The 22,283-nt window shown below is 34.9% G+C and overlaps 2 protein-coding genes across 2 annotated transcripts in view; both read right to left on the reverse strand.

Annotated features, from left to right (window-relative positions):
• The window catches only part of LOC128988693 (rootletin), a 102,826-nt gene extending 83,158 nt beyond the window's left edge, over positions 1-19,668 (reverse strand). The window contains exon 1 of the mRNA XM_054410238.1: positions 19,598-19,668. The gene's annotated coding sequence lies outside the window, so the exon portion shown is untranslated. The remainder of the gene's footprint in view (positions 1-19,597) is intronic.
• LOC128988692 (uncharacterized) lies at positions 1,249-8,164 on the reverse strand. Its single transcript, XM_054410237.1, has one exon. The coding sequence runs from the start codon at positions 8,080-8,082 to the stop codon at positions 6,466-6,468; it is 1,617 nt and encodes a 538-aa protein (XP_054266212.1). The 5' UTR covers positions 8,083-8,164; the 3' UTR covers positions 1,249-6,465.
• Positions 19,669-22,283: the final 2,615 nt, after the last annotated feature.

Consider the following 22,283-nt stretch of genomic DNA (forward strand, 5'->3'; position numbering starts at 1 on the left):
TCAAGATAATATTCACAATAATCTTAATAAATAGGGTTTTCGAGCGACTAATACAGTTTTACAGCTGACATTGTTCAAAAATGGTCCTCGTACAGCAAACAGCAACCAGCAAGCTATTCACACACAGAGTCGACCAACAAAGGGCCCTACACACTGTTAGCGGAGAATCGAGAATCCACAAGGTACCATTACAAAATACTGCTTTGCTGTATCTCCAACTAACTAATTCAAACGATCAATATCTCGAATGAAAGCCTTATTTCTAGGAGCTTGTAGGATCTTATAGACCAAGACGTATAAAATACCTAAAATAAAAATTGTGTTACGTATCGTTGAAGATAAGTTCTAAGATAATTATAATTATAGTTAGTTCGTGAATTAGCATCGTTCTTCAGGTACGACGATCTTAATAACATCAGCTAAAATGAGAGCTAGTATTTCACTGAAGGTTCTTAGACCAAAACAAAGGATAATGTAATTATAACTGGTGAGACACATCTTAATTAAAGTAAGAATACGAAATAAACCAAATTTATGTTTTTTTTTGTCGAGTAATACAGTAGAGATATGAATGATGATGCTTGATGGCAAATCTGTGCGTGCACACTTTAATTAAGACCAAAATTTTGAAAATCGGTCGGATAAAAGAGCCGAACCAACTTGGAAATACATAACTGTAATGCTCTATTTAATACAAACATAATATGCATTTGATTATTTTTTCCTTTCACAATCGGGGCTCTTTTTCTGAAAAAACGTACTTTTAATAGGCTTACCCAGTATTTTACTGAAAAATACAGAAGTCTCCACCCTGTCGCATCATTATACACAACACTGTCTCAAAAGCAAACTTAACAAAAAATTGCATTTTTAATAGGCACATTGTCAATACTCAAATATTTGTAATGAGATACAATTTTAAAGGTACGTATTGCGATTTCAAGCAACTTTCTCAATTTTTTTAATTAATTTGTCAAATTATAAACCAAAAACATGTTTTCTCCATACAAAACTCATAGTAACTGTTAAAAACTCATATCACAAAGCCTAGGATAAGAACAACTAAAAGCATTGGTTTAATATCACCATCAAATCTCATGCGTTATAAGACAAAACTTTTGCGTTTTTGTGTATTATCTTCTAGATAAACATTGAAACACAAATCATTACAATAACCACCTTAAAAAGGAGTTATTAATTAATTGGATTTCAATAACAAATTAAAAACAGGGAAAATCAAACACGAGATTTATTATCAAACTCAACAATATATTTCAACCTTTGATTACATCCAACTATCATACACCCACTATCACAAAAAATAAATATAAAATAATAAAGAATAAATAATATAGTATAAAACATATGAACATCTAGCCTTACATCTACTCAGTCTACTCGTTACAACTGACTATTTACAACATATTGTGGAGGGGCCAGTGCAAAGTGGTATAATACTAAGTCGACAATAACAAGCAAAGCATTAGAACATGACTTTCTGATGTAGCGGAAAAAAGGTGTTTTTACGACACACGTAAGAATATTCTTTTCATGAATAGCCTATATTAGAAACGACCTCTCGCACTTTAAATCACAAACATTTAATAGACCAATTTGATAAATATAACTAGGGTTCGTATTTCAAAATATTGTTTCTTTAATAAATATGTAATCATATTCCAAATTTTCAAGTGTTCAACTATATCTACAAGACTACCAATGTTTAAATAAATGTATTGCAAAAAATGTATTTTTGTCTTAATAAATATAAAGGTTGGCAGACACAAGTCTTAAATAATTTTTTTTATTTTCTAAATTATTTTTTTATTCGTAAACAACTAATAAATATATTTTTGGCAACGTCCAGGTTTTGAAAAACACAGTTTTGTAAAGCCTTGATACTTTTTGGTAAAAGAACCATCCTATTCCTGAATAAATGTATTTAGAAAATGAATTTGATGCTTGGGATTCATATGAGGAGTAAGCAAAACAATAAAAAATTTACATCGAAATAAACATTGTATATTTATAGGCCTTAGGCTAATAACGATCCTGAAATTGATAATAAATAATTCAATTTCAGTTAATGAATTTAAATTTAATAATTTAATAGCAAAAATAATATTTTTAACAACTGCTCATAGGCTGTAAAGGAATAATATTATAGCGTCGCATAAGAAACAATAAATTAAATTGTTAATCATTTAAATTATAATACGCTATATTTACTTGACCAAAATAAACATTATATTAGCTAGTAAATATACTATTGTTGTTTTCCGTTAGCAAAAATATTGTTAAATATCCCAACACCTCGTGCAATCGTTCAAGAACAGCAAAATTCAAAAGAAAAGATTGTCAGTAATATTTTCCATTTTGTCAAACAATTAATTATCAATCACAAGCCAGCCACGCACTCAACCCGAACTGGGACCGTTAAACAATCAAAAGTATTATTGGACCGTAAACAAACCCGATGGTCTAAGGTCCGAGAATATTAATTTCTGTGACCTCTGGAACAAAATATTGATTGTACAATGATGACGTAAGATTGTACGAGGGACCGGAACAGCCAAAGTACGACGTGCAGTTGACAGTGGCACAGTCAAAGCTCACCCTGTTATCACTTATCACACGAGCTACAATCAGCTGATCGAATGACAACAATACCTCCTGTCTGTCAGCTGTTGACCGAGGCCGGAAAATAAAGCAGGGTGTTTCACTAAAATATATAAATGTTTGTATATACTTACGTTTTTGTGTTTACAAAAACACGACATCTTTAAGAGAGAAAGACATTTTTTTAGTTTCCTAATTTGAACCTGAAGGATATCTTTTTTGACACTAGCTTTGGCCTAGTCCCAACATAAGAGCGAGTGCCAAAAATAAATTTAGGCAAAAAATATGCAATATACTTTTGTCAAACTGACTGGAATCTTTTAAGTAAGTCGCATATCCAATTAACTCACGACACGAAGTTTTCATCGATAACCCCGACCTCACATAAGTTTTGCGAAGAGCTGTGTTATAGTGTTTTAGATGAATTAGATATTACTCTGCCAACAATACTTTTACATTTACATTTTTCATCGACGGAAATACATTAAATCTATTAAATAATAAATGTTTTATTAAATGTATTTAATATATGTTATTGTATGTAGATAAACAATTCGACACATTGAAAATAATATATTATATAACGACATGGTATGTTTTACTGACAGGATCATTTTATTTGTCGAAATCAGGGTACGTCTTTTAAATACAGTTACATGTCAGAAAAATGCACTGCACAGCTAAATCGACTCGTGCTGGTTATTTATAGCAATCAGCCTATAAACTATTTCATCCAACATTAACTTTTGCTCTGCAAACACAAGCTTTTTTGTTAATTTTTTTTAATTTTCATACAGTTGATTGTTGGACAGTGATAAATTGTTTATGAATAAACATGTGTGTTAAGATGTTATGTAGCTCTAGAATTATTTAAAAAAATTGGAGTAGAAATGTTGTAGTACAATACATTACAGTCCAAATAGAAATGGCAATTGAAAATTTATTTATCACACCGGTTGGTTGACTGTGACAACTCATCTGAAACTGTTATATCCCAACATAAAGACGACAATAATATAATACGTCGTAGGACGTGTAAGTATACTGTGAATACTATCTATGAGAGTACTGTAGGTTAAATAATAAAGCTTGTTACATCATCAATCCCGTTCGTTATATTATGAGGACAATTCAGAAGTATTTCATAAGTATACTTTATTGAATGATTTGCACTTCACAATTTTAATTTTGATAAAATAGAAAATAACTGTGTAGACCGATTTATTAATTGTTAGTAAATTGTTTAATCACCTGAATGTTATTCTTTTAATATCTATACTGTAATACGAGTAACGTTTGAGCACAATTATTTCATGATTTCATCCAAATTTTTAGGAATATCTTAAGTTTCAGGCTAAAAACAATATCCATGCTAGCCACTGTTCTGGAAAAATTCGTTTTTCATTAATCTATACTGTAACTTATTACAGACAAATATGTTTGTTGTGTTCATTTACAAAAATAATTTTTGATTTGAACGTTTGCGGACAATGATTTCAAAAACAGTTCCTATGATTTCATAAAAATTGTTAGGAATATCTTAGTTTCAGGCTAAAAACAATATTCATTTCCCAACAATATTCCCACGGTTCTGGGAAAATTCGTTTTTCGTCAAAAACTTAAAATTAAATTTTAATATTTTTAACATTAGTCTTATGGAAAGCTAGGTAGCCAAGACAGCTCTACGAACACGAAAATGAATTAATTGAATGAACATATGCTTATAACAAACCATCTACAGTAAAGTGGCAAATTACTAAATACAGTACAAAATAAAAGGGCATTCCCATAAATATCATTTAGCATTGGTTATTTAATAAGCTTGGGGCGTGTTATAGAGCAATGGGATAACTACGACTGTTCAAAATCGTAGAATATTTTACCGTAAAAGATAATTAACTAATGCTGAACAAAGAGTATTGAGGGAAACACGAAAGGACGATATTTTCTGTAACTTTTGACAATAATTTTGTATTTAATAATTTTTGTAACTAGATAATTTTGACATGATTGTTTTATTTAGACATATTTTAAATGTGATTCATTATTAAAACTAACCTATTCACACTTATATAAATATACTCTGTTCTAGACTCCAGAACACAAAGTAAATGCTATGATATTTTTTGTCGGCGAACCCCTAAGTTCAGCTTTTGAAACAAAATTTACAGCAGAAAATTGACTTAAAAAATTTTCGGAGAGTTTATTTGCAGTTTTTAATAACTATTTTGCCATTTTTATGTTAACACTTTAACTTATTTCTAACAGTGGATTCATCAATGGAATTCAATGGTTTTGAATAAAAATAATACTTTCTCAGGCCTAGCACAAACATGAACGATGCGTCTTACAGCAATTAAATTAATTAAAGTCAATTAATTGGTGGAGGAAACCCGATGTCAAATATAGCACATAAACTATCAAATATATGATGAACTGATATAACATCGTATACAATGGCTCAGCTTTAATAAAAATGACAATGCTGTAATAGTACTATTTTTAAATGCAGAATTTTTATTTTGGTATTTTTTACTCAGTACAGTATTGCGAGTTTATTTAGACTAATGTTTTTTTCAATGACTTGAGACGACAGGGTCGTGCAAAAAATTTGCGGAAATAGCACCAATACGTGAGCATGATAAAATATTATTATATGATTTGTTTTATTGCATATTGTTTTACGTACAAATTAAACATCACGAGCAGTGTTCGGTCCGCTGGAACTAATTTATTCAATTATTTAGGCTATTCGTTTAGTAGAAGGCGCGTTACTAATAATGATAATCTAGATACATTTCGATATTACATCTAAGTATTTAAATCATCGTAAGTTTTCCTTAGAAATGAGCAGTCTAAATCAGTTGTTGTATATATTACTAGTCACGCAAAGCTGTAGTGTATATTTTATTAGAAAATAAAGAAAACAAACGAGAAAATATAGACGACTTTCTAATAAAACAGGTAAAACCACAATGATACAAACAAAATTAAACTATATCAAGTGCATAGGCAAGTAGCAATTTCAATATCAGCCAAATATCTTCTTGAATGAATTATGTCTTTAACACTAATAAATAGCTTAATGAGAGTAATATGTTAGATAATTCCGCAGTATTTTTACAAAACAGTTCGTAAGAGGGATTTTATAAAATCTACATTGACAACTAATAAAAAGAAGAATGTTTTGAATGGAACACTACAGAGGGCGCTGTTCAGAAGACACATATTCCAAACTTTTCCTTCAGTTTTCACATACATTTCGCACCACGCTCCCAACGCATGGCCGCTCTGTCAAGAGATTGACCAATTGATTGCTTAATTAACAAATGATTGTGGTATCATCTGTTTGTTTGCACTGGCCCCTGGGCTCTTCACTTCCTTGGTTCAACAGCCCGGCACTGATACAATGCACTCGTCAACAACGTGATTGCTCACATTATAACATCAAATTTACAAAGAGTAATAACTATATCACCTATATTATCGGCTTCGTTATAACATACCGTCGATGGTGAAAATGTGTTTTGGACGTTAAAAGAAAAGATGAATGCAATAAATTAAAGAAATTTAATGAATAATGATATTAGGTTGGATTGAAGCCATTAGGATTGCTCGTAAATAATTTTGATTCGGAAATGTTTATAATACCAAATATAAGAGTGTGGAAAGTGTTAAAATGGTGTAAAAATTCACTCATCAACAGTACGTTACAACGAACTAAGATTAGCACTTAGGAACGTCCATCAACTCATAGGTAATATAGATAATACCTTAAATGCAAATGACGAACATCATTAAATGCAACCCGAGCCGATCTACAACTAACGTATACAAGACTAAGAGTTACCGGACTCCTGCGACCCTCCTGAAGCCGTGGCCGCCATTGTCGATCGTCCTGTGGCCGCGCAGGAATCTACAGATGTTGGTGATGGGCAGCTGGATGTGGTAGTAGGCGAAGTACGGTAGTGGATCCCAGTAGACGAACAACGCCTCCTGCTTGTTGAGCAGCGTGCTGAGGAACCTCCTGAATGAGTTGAGCCCGGGACTCCTCAAAGTGTCCATGACAACCTGGTGCATCCAGTAGCGGCCCACTTCGCTGATAAGCGGTCCAGGCGACTGAGGGTTGAAGTGACGGCAAGGCTTCCATATCATCCTGGGGTGGACACTCGTATGACATATGTACGGCATAGAGACTCCCACCTTGCACCCTAGAGGTACTATGCTTCCACTCGCCGAAGACACGACAAATCGGAAACTTATGTGACCGGTGAGAGGTCGCAAGAATTTCAACTTGGCGAAGAACTGTTTGATCCAGAGATTGATCTCGTGGTGGTTGACCGGAGTCAATCCTCCCTGGACCGCGTCCACCTTACACGTCACATTAGCGACCACCGCAGAATCTTTGACAGTGGTACACGTTACAAAGTGGTCACCGGGATAGTCTCTGACGATCACCCAAGGTCTCTGCTGACTAACCTCGTGTCTCATCTTGAAGTCCTGGACCTTCTGTGGCAACACAATCCTCACTCTGTCCCGACAACCTAGCGGACCTACGTTGATCATAACGTGTCTTCCACTACACAACGTCCCTTTCTCGTACAGTCTGTACACATCGTCGGTGCTGGTGATCGGGTAGTGTAACGGCGTAGCCATACCTTCGGCGTGACACCTCCTCATCACTTCGAACACGTCGTCCAAAACACAAACCTCCTTCAGTCCGGGACAGAAGCACGTGCAGCCCATCAGCTCTACGTGCGGCTTCACTAAAGCGTCGTGGTAAGCTGTAGAACTAGAGCTGACAGGGATGTAATACACGGCTCTCTCCTCTTCCACTATCCTCTTCACAGCGGCCACGTACTTATCGGCTCTATCTCCAAAGGGAGACGGAACTGTGTAGTATTTATCCACGGCTGTTGAAAATCTCGCCAGTCCAAAACTTCCTTGCACATCGAACACCACGACCCTGGCTCCCGCGGAGTGAAAGTTCCTCGCCAGATGGATCGTCTGTATCGTACTTCCTCCGCTGATCAGAACAGTCCTCTTCCTCCGCAGTCTCTCGGACGCCGGTGTGGTCAGCACCGTCAGCACCCACTTGGTCATGTTGAGAGGCATCAAAATCAACTTTCCGAGACACCACAGCCACGCCGAGAACCACAGCGTGGGTCCGAACAGGATCACCTGGGTCCATACTAGGTAGAACACGGCACCGACCAGGTTGGGGATGAAGTGGAGGAGGATGTAGTTTATCCACGAGTCCTCTGACAGCTCGGGAGGTGGCGAGGGGGTTGACCTTCCCTCTGACAGGTAGCCGGAGGAGTGTCGGTGTAACAGGGGGGGAGAGCCACACAGAGGTGACCCAGGGGACGCCGGCGAGGGCGGAGACCCGGTGGTTCCATCGCTGCCGTTGCCCGGGGACGAACCCCAGATCTTGTTGACACTATCACTGGCCCACGCGGGCATTGTACCACTACTAGACTGAAAGCTTGCGCCGCGCCGCGCGTCTCCTTATAAACAATATCTCGGGCCAAAGTGCAACTTACTATCGCCCTCTCTCTCTTTCTCTCGCCACACTTTCGTTTCTGATTCACCAAATTTTGTTGAGGAATAGTTATTACTAATATTTATTAAGTACTATTTGTTAGTTAATAATTATGTAATTTCAATTGAGTACCAGTGATTAATTATACTACATCACAAAAAACACGTTATGGCTTATTCTAAACGGTGGTGTACGCGTCAACTAAATTTTTAGTCACTAATAATTAATACTAGTTAAATCACTGAAAACCTCTAAGAAAAAATAGCTATTATGAACGAATTCATATAATTATAAATTTCTATTGTATTATTCGTGTTTTGAAGCTAACAGTTTGACCTGGACCCGGGATCGATTTATGTTCTTTAGTTTTGATGTCCCCAGACACCAGAAATGGGTCACCAGAATTTTATCCTCCAGGAATTTTACCCCCAGGCAAAGCTGACGTCACTATGACGTAGTTACCTGAGCGCTCTAAAGTTTGTTCGCGAGCGGAATTTTACCCCCGCTGATTTGGGAGTATAGCGTGATAAATTAGATTAGCAATAAAAGCCGGAATTGTACCCCCTGTCCATTATATAATTAGCGATTAGGCAACTGTAGATGTACGGCCCGGATTTTTACCCCCGGAATTTTACCTCTTGTGCAGATATAAATTAGTGAGAATAAATAATTGTCTTATTTCAATAAGACTTATTTCAATTATTATCTTACAAACCATTTAAAAGAGAAGAAATTTAATTTCGTCAAAACCTATAGGTAATATTAATGAAGTTAGATGATTTTTATTTAGCAAAAATGTTTATCGTAATACTAGCGGCTATACCCATGCCTTGCAACGGGGTCAGTATAAAAAAGAGACAATGTTGGTTCTTTGAAAATGCCTTAAAAAATGGTTTCAACCCTAACTTACCATTTAATTTAGAAACAAAATAAAACTGCATTACTTAACTTGATAATATTACGCTTTTGTTAACTCATACCGTGAACACTTATTTAGGCTAGGCTACCTAGGATACAAAATCAATGATAGATTTTAAATGTATATTCAATTAACATTTTGAATGGTTTGTACTGATGTTTATGATCCATACCCTACACACAGACAGACAAAAACAACATCTTCTTTATAATAGTATGGATTTGTTAAGATAGAAACTGTAACGGGTCAAATTTTGTAACGTGGGGTAATATTTCACGGTCATCCCCAATATGCCCCCCCCTCCAGAACAGGGACGTACATCTGATGATATTATATTTAATTTTGTCTCCTACCTTGAAATTAGTCACAAAACAACATGACTGTTGAAACTAGTCGTTGTCTAACAAGATGAATTTTAATTGGGTACTGTACTTAGTTTTCAAAAATGTAATTTAATATGTAGGTACCAAAATAAATATAGTATATAGTAAATAGTAAATATATAGTAGTATATAGTACTATATATAATAAATATAATATTTCTCTCTGAATCATTTTGAAGAGTCAAAAAAGTTGTATATTGAAGTGGTTTTGCACAATAATTGGTTACGGAGAAAAAAATTAATTTATAATTGCCAGGTTATTTTTATGGAGAATAAGTCAGCTTTTGTAGTTTGCTTGTTTATAAATACATTTTGATCAAACTTGGCAAATTTATTCATTTTTTAATAAGCTATTATATTTTACTAAACTACACACTTTATTATCCTCCCTGTAGCATAAAACCTAGGTACTCATAATACCTAATGTTATTTAAATGTAAAAATTCAATCATGCAAATGGAAATTTGTCTGCAGGTTTGCTGCAAAGGGTTTCTTACTGTTCTATTAGTTGCAACGAGGTAAATTTCATCCAAATTGTATACTCCGTTCAGTCAGGTAAATACAAAATTGTATTCAAACCCTTTGCAGAGCCCGGTCCACTTCTATTTCTCAAATAGGCTCAACCACCAATCACTCTTGAGCATAGCTTTTCCTTAATCCTTTCAAAAGGTACTCCCCTTTATTCCCTACATATGCGCATCACATACCCATGAAATGGCTCATACAAGCAGAAAAATATTTCACACCTATCTACTAGGTATCTCATCTAGCCTTTTGATTTAAGGTAAATTCTGATAGGTTATTTGCATGTTTTTATTTTGTTTTTCCAAGCCAGTGAAATGTTTAGGGGATTTGGTAAGGGACCGGTCCAAAACCTGGTCATGATGATACATCATGATACAATCTAACGTCAACCTTTTGTTAAATAGCATAATTAATTTATAGCTAAATGACAAATGGCATCTGGTGATCATCATCAGGTTAAGGTTTCAATTTTAATATTGCTTAAAGTATTTCATCTTACTTTTTTCGATAGATAATAAGATAATAAGAAAATCTGCAGAGCACAAGCATGTAGAGAAAGTTGTTCAATGCCTTACTGCCTTATTTTAACTTACTGATCTCAAGAAGGAGTTCTTTTTAACAACCGTTTTATTTTTTTAAATCCGCCAAAGCAACTAGGAATTCTCTTTATTTGCAGGTTTGCTGCAAGAGGAAGGGGTAGTAGAGCAATTTAATTGCCAATTGATTACTAAAGAGGATAATCTGTGACTGTTTGGTCATTAGCAGTACAATGTGGTAAGGATGGAATACGGAATTGTATATTGTTGTATGGTTTCTAGAAATTATGGGACAACAATTAAAACCTCTCAAAGACCCCTCTCTATCTTCAACTCTTTCCACTACCTCCTAGCGAAAATGGCTCATGTTAAGTATTTGTTTGTAACAATATCTTTGAAGATTCAAAAACAATGAATGGAGGCTAACACCCTTAGAAATAGGGTAAAAATGGACAAAACTACAAAACTCTATAAATGTACAGTCCGTCAGCCCAATACTAAATATTTGTACAGTGATGAATTCCATTACCATTATTCAGTAGAAATATTAAGTCCTGTATATTTTATTAAAAGTAGTCCTACATCAACCTTGTTGAATAGTTTTATAGAAAGTTAGTTGGCGTTGACAACCAAGATTATTTAGGTTGTTCCGTCAAAAATAAAGCCCTGTGTATTAGTAAAAGTACACAATGAAAATGAAATGAAGATGAATGGTTTTATACGACGATAGTTGGCGTAGACAACCGAGACTATTCATGTTGCATGATAGAGGAAAAGTGAAGGACAGACAGACAGACGCACACTCCGGCCATAAATAAAGTTATTGGCGACGGCCGTACCAGACCGTTGTATTCCCCTATTCTCAGACAATATCTCGATACTTTATACATAAGTTGAATTACTCTACCTGGTCAAAGTATTAATTAAAATATATATAGTGTAACTTTTTAAGGTATAAATTTATCTCTTTTCAAGGGTGATAAATGGGAGCCAAATAACTACCGAGGAATATCATTACTAAATACTTCCTATAAGGTAATATCTAATATACTCAAGAAGAGACTTGATGAATACACAGAGGAAATAATTGAAGAGCACTAAGCTGGTTTTCAAAGGGGCAGGTCCACAACAGATCAAATATACATTCGGAGGCAATAGCTAAATATTGGGATTTTGGTAAATCTTTCTATGGCCTATTTATCGATTTTATAGCAAAGCGTGATAGTATTCATAGGGAAAAAATTTGGTATAGAATGAAAAGTTTTGGAATCCCAAATAAACTAATAAAATTTGCTACTTTAAGTGTTAATGGCTCTAAGAGCAAGGTTAAAATATAAAATTACTACTCAACATCCTTTGACATAAAAACAGGAGTTAGGCAGGGATATATAATTTCACCTACACTCTTCAATATAGCTCTTGAAAGAGCTGAAGAATACAGAATATGGCATAAGAATTGGAAGGTAAGCGTGCTCGCCTTTGCAGATGACGTAGTACTGCTTGCAGAGACCAGAGAAGAGCTCCAGGAAATGTTTGAAATCCTCATAGGCCTAAGAGAAACAAGAGTAGTGGGCCTGAAAATAAATGACAACAAAACAAAACTTGTCAGATTTGGAAGGGGAGCAGAGAACGAGGAGAACATGACAGAAATAGAACATGACAGTAAGTACAAGTTGAGTCTTTAAAATATGAACAGAAAGATGATGTATTTATAAATATAATTATTTTATATTTTAACGAATGTTTTCCAGTGGTCAAAATTAGAGAAAGGATTGACAACAAGTGTCGCTGGTATAATGACACTTTGAAACACGAAAAAGATCAAATCATCCAGCTTTATACCAAGGGCAGACTGCTTAAAAACACAAATACTGTAAATGATGCTAAACTAAAAAATAAAACCCTTAGGGAAAAATTAACAATGCTAAAAAGAGTATTAAAACAACGTGGAATATAATTAATAAGCAAGTGGGAACCGCGCAAAGTAGATAATATATCTAGTATTAAAGTAGATAACAATGTTTACTCTAGTCCAAACAAGATTTGCAATTTGTTCAATGATTATTTCATTAACATTGTAGATCGTGATGTGATACCTAAATTAAATGAAACTCCCAACTAAACCGACATTTCCCCAGACTTGACTTACTTTAAATGTGAACCTGTCAGCGACAAAGAAATAGACTAAATAATAAGTTCTTTAAATAATAAGCATTCATCCGGCTATTATGAAATCCCAATGCCCTTAGTTAAATATGTTAAGAAATATTTAATAAAACCTTTAGTACATTTAATAAATTCCTCTTTCATTAGTGGCATTTTTCCAGATAAACTCAAAATTTCAAAAATTAAGCCTCTTTTCAAGAAAGGAGATGAATCAACTATGTCAAATTATAGACCATTGTCACTGCTACCAGTAATCTCTAGGATTTATGATGAGGGAGAAAAGGTTGTATAGTTCGGCCGCTTAGAAAACGACCTGCGCGCTAATGCTAAACCAATGCTGGAGGAGGTCGTTTTCTAAGCGGCCGACTATAGGAGTTTTCTTGGATGTAAATAAGGCTTTTGACAGTGTCTCACATTCTTTACTTATTAATAAATTGGCAAAACTAAAAATTAAAGAACCTATGTTATCCTGACTAAAAAGTTACTTAACAAACAGAAAACAATATGTTGAGCTAGTTTACAACAATCAAAATAATTTAGTTTATACAAAAATCAGAGATGAAACTAATTCACCATGGGGTGCCCCAAGGCTCAATTTTGGGCCCACTTTTATTTTTAATATATATAAATGGATTACTTCAAGTCATTTCTGGTAATAATCATAAACTATTGCTCAATGTTTCAAAAACAAATTTAATGCCAATCAGCGCCACCAACAACAAAACTAATAAATTAGATCCCATCTCAATTACTATAAATAAAAATAAAATATTTCCAATAACTAACACCAAATTTTTAGGTTTGATAATGAGTAACAATTTAAGTTGGGATTTACATATTGAACACATAGCTAAAAAAGTCACATCTGGTTTGTATGCTTTGTATAAATTATCTAATCTTTGTGATCTTAAAACACTAAAAATGATATATTTTGCTTATATTCATTCAAATATACATTTTTTGATCTGCATCTACGGAGCTACAAGTAAAAGAAATTTGGTTAGGCCACAGTTAGGCTTTTAATTTTACAAAAACGAGCATTGAGAATCATATTGGATATTAAATGGAGAGAGACAGTCAAAGAGGAATTCAAAAACCTTGGAATTATGACTGTATACAGCACGTATATATGAAGTAATTTTATATTGTAGACAAAATTTTGCAGACTTACCTCTATTAGGTGAATGCCACTCCTACAATAAAAGAAATAGGGGTACTATTGCAGCACCTGCCCATAGACTATGTGAAAAGAAAACTACCCATGCTGGAGGTAAATTCTATAATAAACTTCCTGATCACATTAAAAAAAGAAAATCATTTCTTCAAATTTAAAAAAACATTTGAAGTACCACTTGTTGTCACTACCTCTATACTCTTTAGAAGAATATATGTTAAATTAGTGTTTTAGTTCTATTAGACTTGATTTCTTTATGTTAAGTTTTAGATATAGTTTTTGACGCCATTCCATGCACTGATTTATGAAGCCTACAATATGAAATAAAGACGATTTGATTTGATTTTAATTTAGGAGTTATTGTCAGCTCACAAAGTGAGGAACACAAAGAAATAAAGAATAGAATAAACTTAGCCAGTAGAAGTATGTACACTCTAAACAAATTATTATCATCAAGATTATTGTCTCACCACGCTAAACTTAAAATCTACAAAACTATCATAAGACCTGTCCTTCATTATGGAGCTGAAACCTGGATTATGGATAAAAACACGGAGAAAAAACTAATTACTTTTGGAAATAAAGTCCTGCGCAAAATCGTTTGGCCCTACTAAAGAAGGAGATGTGTGGAGAATTAAACATAATCAGGAACTAAGAGACCTGTTCAAGGAGCCAGATATAATTGCAGAGGTTAAAAGCAGGAGACTTCGCTGGACGGGCCACATCATTAGAAGAGAGGAAACTAGCAAACTTAATCAAATATGGAAAAGTGACCCACAGGGGAGGAGACCACGAGGGAGACCGAGGAAAAGCTGGACGGATGAAGTAAATAAAGATATGGCCAGGATGGAAGTCAACGAAGAAACCGCAAGAGACAGGGCGACGTGGAGGCAGTGTGTTGGTGAGGCCAAGTACCACTTGGGGTACAAATGGCCATGGGAGGAAGAGTAAGTAACTTTTCATGGAGGAAAATATCCAATAGGAAGTTCATTGATTCCTTGCCTAAGAGGTTGTATACTTATACACACCCACATACAGTTATGCCATACCAGTATATTCAATGCTTTGTTGTGATCGAAATGCTAAAAAAGATTACCCATGAGGTGGTGTACCATTGTATGTGAAAGACGGCATCGACTTTCAACTGTACCACTTACCTGACTTCATTGATCTTGGTATCGAGCATCTCTGTGTGGTGGTGAGTTTTAAAGGGAGTAAGTTTGGTATAAGTGTGGTTGGTTAGGCCTACGTCCCGCGAGCTCCCTCCAAGTCCCGCCACCTCCGAATTTCAAAGTGACCCTTATAATCCTTTGTTCCTAACTGCGTCAAGAATTTCCGTGTGGGCGAAGCCCCGCCTCCCTTACACCCCACCCCACCCTGGGGATTATAAGGGTCACTCAAGAATTCGGAAGTGGCGGGACAGATTTGGGTTCGGAGCTCACGGGACGCGGAGATAGCGGGAGCACACGATGTGGTTTATCGTCGTTCTTACATTGGGTACACTCGCCTTTCGAATCAGTTTCGCTCCCTTTTTATTGACCTTGCAGTTGAAGTTAAATCAGTGATTTATTTGGAGGATACTAATATTGATATGCTGTCACAAACCTGCGAAACAAATTACTTGCGTAGGCTGACGAGAGAATCCATTGAATCCAACACTATACAAATTGTCAACAAGCCTGCAAGAGTGACGGAAACCTCGACAAAATTGATTGACCACATCATAGGTGTTGACAAATCTGCCGAGATTGAAAGTGTTGGAGTCATAGAACCCCCAGCAGAGTTGACCATAGAGGAATGAGGATGACTGATCATAAACTAATATATTGTTGTATATCTTGTAAGAAAGACAAAAAGGGGTCGAAGCTAATCACATTTAGGTCTTAGATTTTTCAAAATTTAATGCAGATACTGCACTCAACATAATTGCTGATACTAACTGAAATTGTGTGTGCAAGCTAGAGTCTCCTGATAGAGCAATTTATTACTGATCATATAAAGAAAGTGTTTGATGAGGTTGCTCCTATTGTTTGTAAGAAGGTAACACGGAAAAAAGCTCCCTGGATAAATGAAACAATTAAAGAATTGTCAATTGTTAAAAATCAACACCGTAAACAATATTGGAGGACCAGTGATTCGTCAGACTGGCACGAGTATAAAACCATAAGAAATACAGTAGTTTGAATGGCATGATCCAAGAGGATAATAAAATATTCTTTTCTAACAAGCTTGCCTCATGTGCAAAACCTGCAGAGTTCTGGAATTGTTTGAAAGATTGTGAGATTGTAAGTAGTAAGAGAAATAGTAGGCACCCCCCCCCCCTCCCCCCGGTTTATAGATTAATAATAAGATAAATGAATTTGTCAATATGGGATCTGGAAAAGATATAGACATTGAATTGCTGAATAAACTTCAACAAGCTAAAAAACATGGAGATAACGATTTGAATTTCAAATGATTACAAAAAATTTTGTTAAAGAGGCAATAAACTCAATAAAATCAAAAGCTCTAGGTGTTGATAATATATCGCTGCTGATGATAAAATATGTTCGTCCATATGCAATAGGAGCAATAACACATTTGATAAATATGAGCCTAGCCTCTGGTGTTTTTCCTAAAAGTTGGAAGTTGCCCATGTGAAACCATTGCCTATGGTTGCTGCGCCAAAAACCGTCCAGCAGTTAAGACCTATCTTTGTGTACCTGCAATGTAAAAATAATGGAAAAGGTAGTAACTAAACAGATTGCTTTATTTCTAGATGATTTTGATATATTGCCTAAGCTACAGTAAGGTTTTAGAAAAAACCACAGTACTTGTACTGCACTGACTATGTTTGGGGAAGATCTATTTGATGCCAAAGATAAAGGCCTATACAGCACATTAGCTATTCTAGATTATTCCCAAGCATTTGACTCTATTGATCATGAATTGGTCAAAATTAAGTGCTATGGTTGCAGTGAAAAAGTTGTGTGTTGGTTTCGGTCCTATTTGGAGTCACGACTGCAGGTTACCAAAATTGGGAGTGAGACATCAGATCCGCTTTGCAAATTGTGTGGTGTTCCTCAAGGTAGTTGTTTAGGCCCTGTGCTGTTAAATTTATACACATCTGACTTGTCTAGAAGTGTAGAATATTGTACAGCACACTTGTATGCTGATGACTGCCAACTACACTTGTCATACAAGCCAGACCTGACATCAGAAGCAATCCGGCTCATCAATGCTGATTTGCACAACAGTTTTCAATGGTCTGTCATGAATGGCCTTGGATTGAATGTTGACAAGTGTGTCGCCATGCATACTGGACCAAACAATATGATGCAGGAATTGAGTAAATCTTCTAGCCTATAGAAGTCACCCTTGATGGCATGAGATTGTCTGTTTGCGACACTGTCACACTTGGTGTTGTACTTGACAAAGACCTCTCTTTTTCTGACCATGTCACATCTGCAGTTCAACGCAAAGTGGGTAGACTGAGACTGAGAGGTCTTTAAGCAGATTTAAAACTCTACTGCCAAAATATTCCTAAATGCAACTCATGCTGTCCGCCTTGGTCCTCCCAGCCTTTACATATTGCTTTCCTGCATATGGAAACAACATCTCTAAGGAGGATATGGGAAGAGTTCAATGAATTCAACATTCTGCCATAAGGTTCATTTTTGGCCTTAACAGCTTTGACGACGTGTCCTCCTTTCGAAATGTTGCAAAGCTCATCCCAATGGATGACATGTGCAGGAACCTGACCTGCTGCCTGGTCCACAAAGTGATCAAGCTGGGAGAGCCTCAGTACCTCAGCGAGAGGCTTAACAGGGGGGAGATCTGTCTGCGTGGTACTCGTTCCGACTGCAGGCTTCACTTTCCTAAAGTGAGGCTTGAGGTTGGAAGAAAGTCATTTTCTTATTTCGGTCCGCATTTGTATAATGGCCTCCCTCAGGACATAAAGAGCTCCAAATCATGTGGTTCATTCAGGGCCGCAATGAAAAAATACCCCCGCCGCAGCAAACCTGCAGACTAAGCGAATTTCCATTTGCCTGATTTGATTTTCAATTAAACCTATTCAAATAACATTAGGTTTAACGAGTACCTAGGTTTGCTGCCTACAGGGTAATAAAGTGTGTTTTTTAGTAAAATATTAATAGCTTAGTATAAAATAAATAGATTGGCCAAGTTTGATCCAAATATATGCATAAACAAGCAAACTACTTTTGGCTTCTAGGGACATCAAAATGAAAAAGTAAATCGGTCCCGGGACTAAGTCTTACCATGAGACCTACGGTAATAGCTTATTCCCTATAGGGAAATTCGCTGAAAATAAACAACTGTAAAACTGTATGGTAATTTGTTCCTAAAAACACAAACTGTAAGCCTATAACACTTAAGCCCGTTGTCTTAAATTGTCATCGTTATTTGAAGTCGAATGCCAATAAACCCTAAATTTGTCCTAGCTCATAAGAAAGATTATGCCTAGTTCAAACACAACTTCACTTACTGAATTTGCTAAAAAAAGGTCGGTACTCTTGCACAAACTATGAATGCAAAACTTAGATACCGTATCTGACTCCATTGTACCTACTATCGATTATCATTGTTACAATCAATAGGCTATAGAAAGTTAGGGTTTGAGTTAGTTTAGGTTTGGTTATCAATTGAATCGATAGGTCTACATTTATAGTTGGACAACTCGATGGAGTCGGATATCAAAGTTTTTCCGGATTAATTAGGCCTAAGTCGTAGTAAAACTTTTAAAAAGGCCTATAGCCTAAGTTATTCATTCAACTCCATAGTGATCCGTTGTGGTCAATTGCTACAATTGATAAAGAAGTTTGGTTTCGGTTTAACTTAGTTTGGTTATTGATTGAATTGATAGACCTACTTTAAAGATCAATACCGTACTACAGTGGAGCCGGATATCAAAGTTTCACCAAAGTCGCCTTAACTTAACTTAACAAGATGAAGTTTTCAGTACTGGATATTTTTTAATTAACTGGTGTTTAGTGCGGCTGCACTTTACTTTGGGTCCTACACTCATTCGAATGAAAATATCGATCAATATATCGATTAATCGATTGTTTCATTCGATATATCGTTTGGTTAGTTAAGTAAGGTTAACCTAACCTAACTAACCAAACGATATATCGAATGAAACAATTGAATAATCGAAATGAGTGTAGGACCTAAAGTAAAGTGCAGCCTTTAGTGCTTAGACAGACATTAGGCTAGTAGGTTAAATCGAAGTTTTATTCCAATATTTATTTGAAAGTTCAATACAGAAATTACTGTAAATAATGTACAAAGTTGTATTATTAATTATTTTATAACGTAATCTATCAGACTAGCTCTGTCAAAGAAGAAGAAATAAGTATACAAGTATTCAAAACCCTGAACAACTAAGTTAACAGAACCTCAAACCGATTTCTAACTCAGGCCAATGCAAATCCCCCAAGCTTTTCAACCCTACCAAATCAAAATTACCGCCATTTAACTTAAATGTTCTATAACGGGTTCAATCATAATACCATTAACTATTGGATTGATAGTCAAAGATAATACAAAGATAAGTATTAGTATAACTTAGTATAAGTTAAAAGGTTAAGTGCCTTTGCGGCACAAATTTGAGGTTAACTCAATCTGTCTGGGAAAGGAGCAAGAGGTAGGAATATAATAATAATTAGAATTAGTATCCCTTTGGTTCCACGTAAATTAATGACTAGATACAGAATATTGATGCAAACTTACCCATAACAAGTAAAATATCTAACTTAAAACACTTTTACAAAAGAATCAATTTTTTAAACTTGTAAACAAACCATAGGGATAGGAGTGTCGTCAGGGCAACCAGCAGAAAATAATGAAGTAGGTACGGTACATTGTTGCCAGCCCAGCACCTGAAACACTACCTTCTCATGCTAAGTACATGTAATAATGTATTGTTCAACATGGTTGAACCCGAATCCTGACAACCACTCTTTTGGTTATAAATTGTTAGAGTATGCTTGTATCCTATTATCAAACTCTAACCATGGATAAAAATTGTTTTATCTATGCTCTAACCAACACAAGTAGAAGACATCCCATGTAAATTGTGAAGCTTGTATGTCTAGTTCATGTTGGTGACACTAATCACTAGTGTCGAAGAAACTTTTTTTCTATTATTTTAAGGTTAATTTAATGATTTCTGCATTAGTGTTTATTTATATAACTATAGGACGAGTTATTGTTTATGATTAGATCGTTTTATTTGCTTAAACGAGGTTTTAAATTACTGAATAAATAACAAAAAAAAACAAATTGTAAACAAAACATGACCTCTACAGTGCACCGGACGAAACTAACAATAAACTTGTCTTCTGCTAATCCACAAAGATTTTTTTGTCTTTAACTCTTTATTTGCAACTGTTTTAAATATAAAAACAACGAGCAAATACAGAATATTAAAGCTTGGTTATTGGATTATGAAAATATTGACTCCAATTTTATATGTATAGAAATAGATTTTCGATTTATATTGTATATTGGTTTCCATTTCAATATGTTTTATTTTCAATCTTCTAATAAATTTATGTTTATACATTTAAATATATATGAAATAACACATGAATTAATGTGCTAGTGCACGGCCGCCTTTAACTCCATAATATTTAGCATAGATAAAACATACCTACTCCTCATAGATAAAACATATACTCCTTGAGGAGTATGTTTTCAAGTAGGGTTGTTTAGTGTCAGACGTCCCATAAGATAGCATGGCAGGCAGGTGAAATCAGTTCATTAATTCACACTTTATTGATTTAAATTTAAATGTAAATTACATACAGAATTGAAAATTAAAACCATATGAATTGCAAATCTATATCTGTACGGAGTCAATATTTTCATAGTCCAGAAACCAAGCTTTTGTAAACACACAATACCATTAGCTGCTTCCAAACAAAACAGCTGTTACAACCCTACTTGCGATGTTGCCACTTTGAAGGCCGCGGCCTGGGGCCCATTTCATAATAAACTACAAGTTACAACTTGTAATTTCCATTAGATTTGCATTGGGCGATCAGCTGATTTACTAATAATATTTAGTTTGTACTTTATTATGAAATGGGCCCCTGGTGTTAAAGGGGCCGTGATTTATACATCACTGGTTTTATATTGTTCATTCATGTGTACATTTTGATTTTTGTTATTTACATTATGTAATGTATTAATATTGTACTAGTGGTCGAAAACTCGGCCAAAAATATGTAATGTGCACTTGACTATAGGAGATTGAAGTAGACATTCGATCAATGGATCAGATGCCCCATTTTTTAAATTAAATAGCATGCATTTGAGTGAGTCTAAAATCGCATATTCTACCTCATTTTGCCTGTTGACAAAGTTGATTGGTCATAACAGTTAGTTGCTATAGCTCATATAATAAGTCATTACATAAGTTTGACTTGGTAAAAAAGATCGTTTAATCAACAGAAATTTTTCATTTTGATCAGCTCAATCTGTTGGAGGCTCACATCAACTACGACTAATTTCATTTAAAACTGCCCATTTCATAATAAAGTACAAACTAATATTATTAGTAAATCAGCTGATCGCCCAATGCAAATCTAATGGAAATTACAAGTTACAAGTTGTAACTTGTAACTTTTAGTTTATTATGAAACTGGCGACAACTTTAACATGGAGATGGAGTTTCTAGTTGTAAGTCAAAGTCAAATACAGGCTTCCCTTTTTTTTTAAATGAAATGAAAATCACATGAAAACATGTGATTGCAATTTCTCCTTTTTTATTTTCTGTTTATATTTCGTTATTTCGTCACCAGCATGGCAACCCATTAGGTCCATGTTAATTTTTCCAAAATGTTAATCTCATTTGTTGTGCTTATTTTTGAGCCTTAAAGGGATTCTGCACATCTACAGGAAAATATCTTTCCAATAGTATGCGTAGGCCTATTAATATATAGATAGATAATTTTTTATTATAGCTGTTTTAGGTTATATACCTGTAGCTATTGTAAATTGTGTATCAATGAATAAATAAATAAATAAATACAGTATATAGATTATCTGGTAAATTATCATAACACACTTCACGCTGGGGCTCCTCTAAGTGATTTTACAGTTTACACTAAGGCAATATTTGAATTGTTGCAGTGAAGGTGTCTAAACAGGAAGAGGAAGGGGGAGGTAGCTTTATTTACAAATTATTTATAGGTTTATAATAATGCCTGTTGAATCAATACCCAGATAGCAATTTTTTCCTGATTCAGTATTAAATCAAGGTTAAACTTTCAAAGATGCAAGCCTGAATTAATCTTAAAATATCAAGCCATCAAGCCTAATTCAGGGCTAATTCAAGGGTCCTACTGAACACTTGTGAAACCTGAATCAACCCTGAAAATTTTAGGTTGATTCAAGGTAAACGTTTCTGGCA

This window comes from Macrosteles quadrilineatus, unplaced genomic scaffold, assembly GCF_028750875.1.
Source record: "Macrosteles quadrilineatus isolate MER2022 unplaced genomic scaffold, UCM_ALF_1.0 Scaffold_3__2_contigs__length_128488019, whole genome shotgun sequence".
Lineage (NCBI taxonomy): Eukaryota > Metazoa > Arthropoda > Insecta > Hemiptera > Cicadellidae > Macrosteles > Macrosteles quadrilineatus.

What these genes read in the sequence shown, in the direction of transcription:
- LOC128988692 (XM_054410237.1), bottom strand. Translation starts at nt 8,082, where the DNA reads ATGCCCGCGTGGGCCAGTGATAGTGTCAACAAGATCTGGGGTTCGTCC.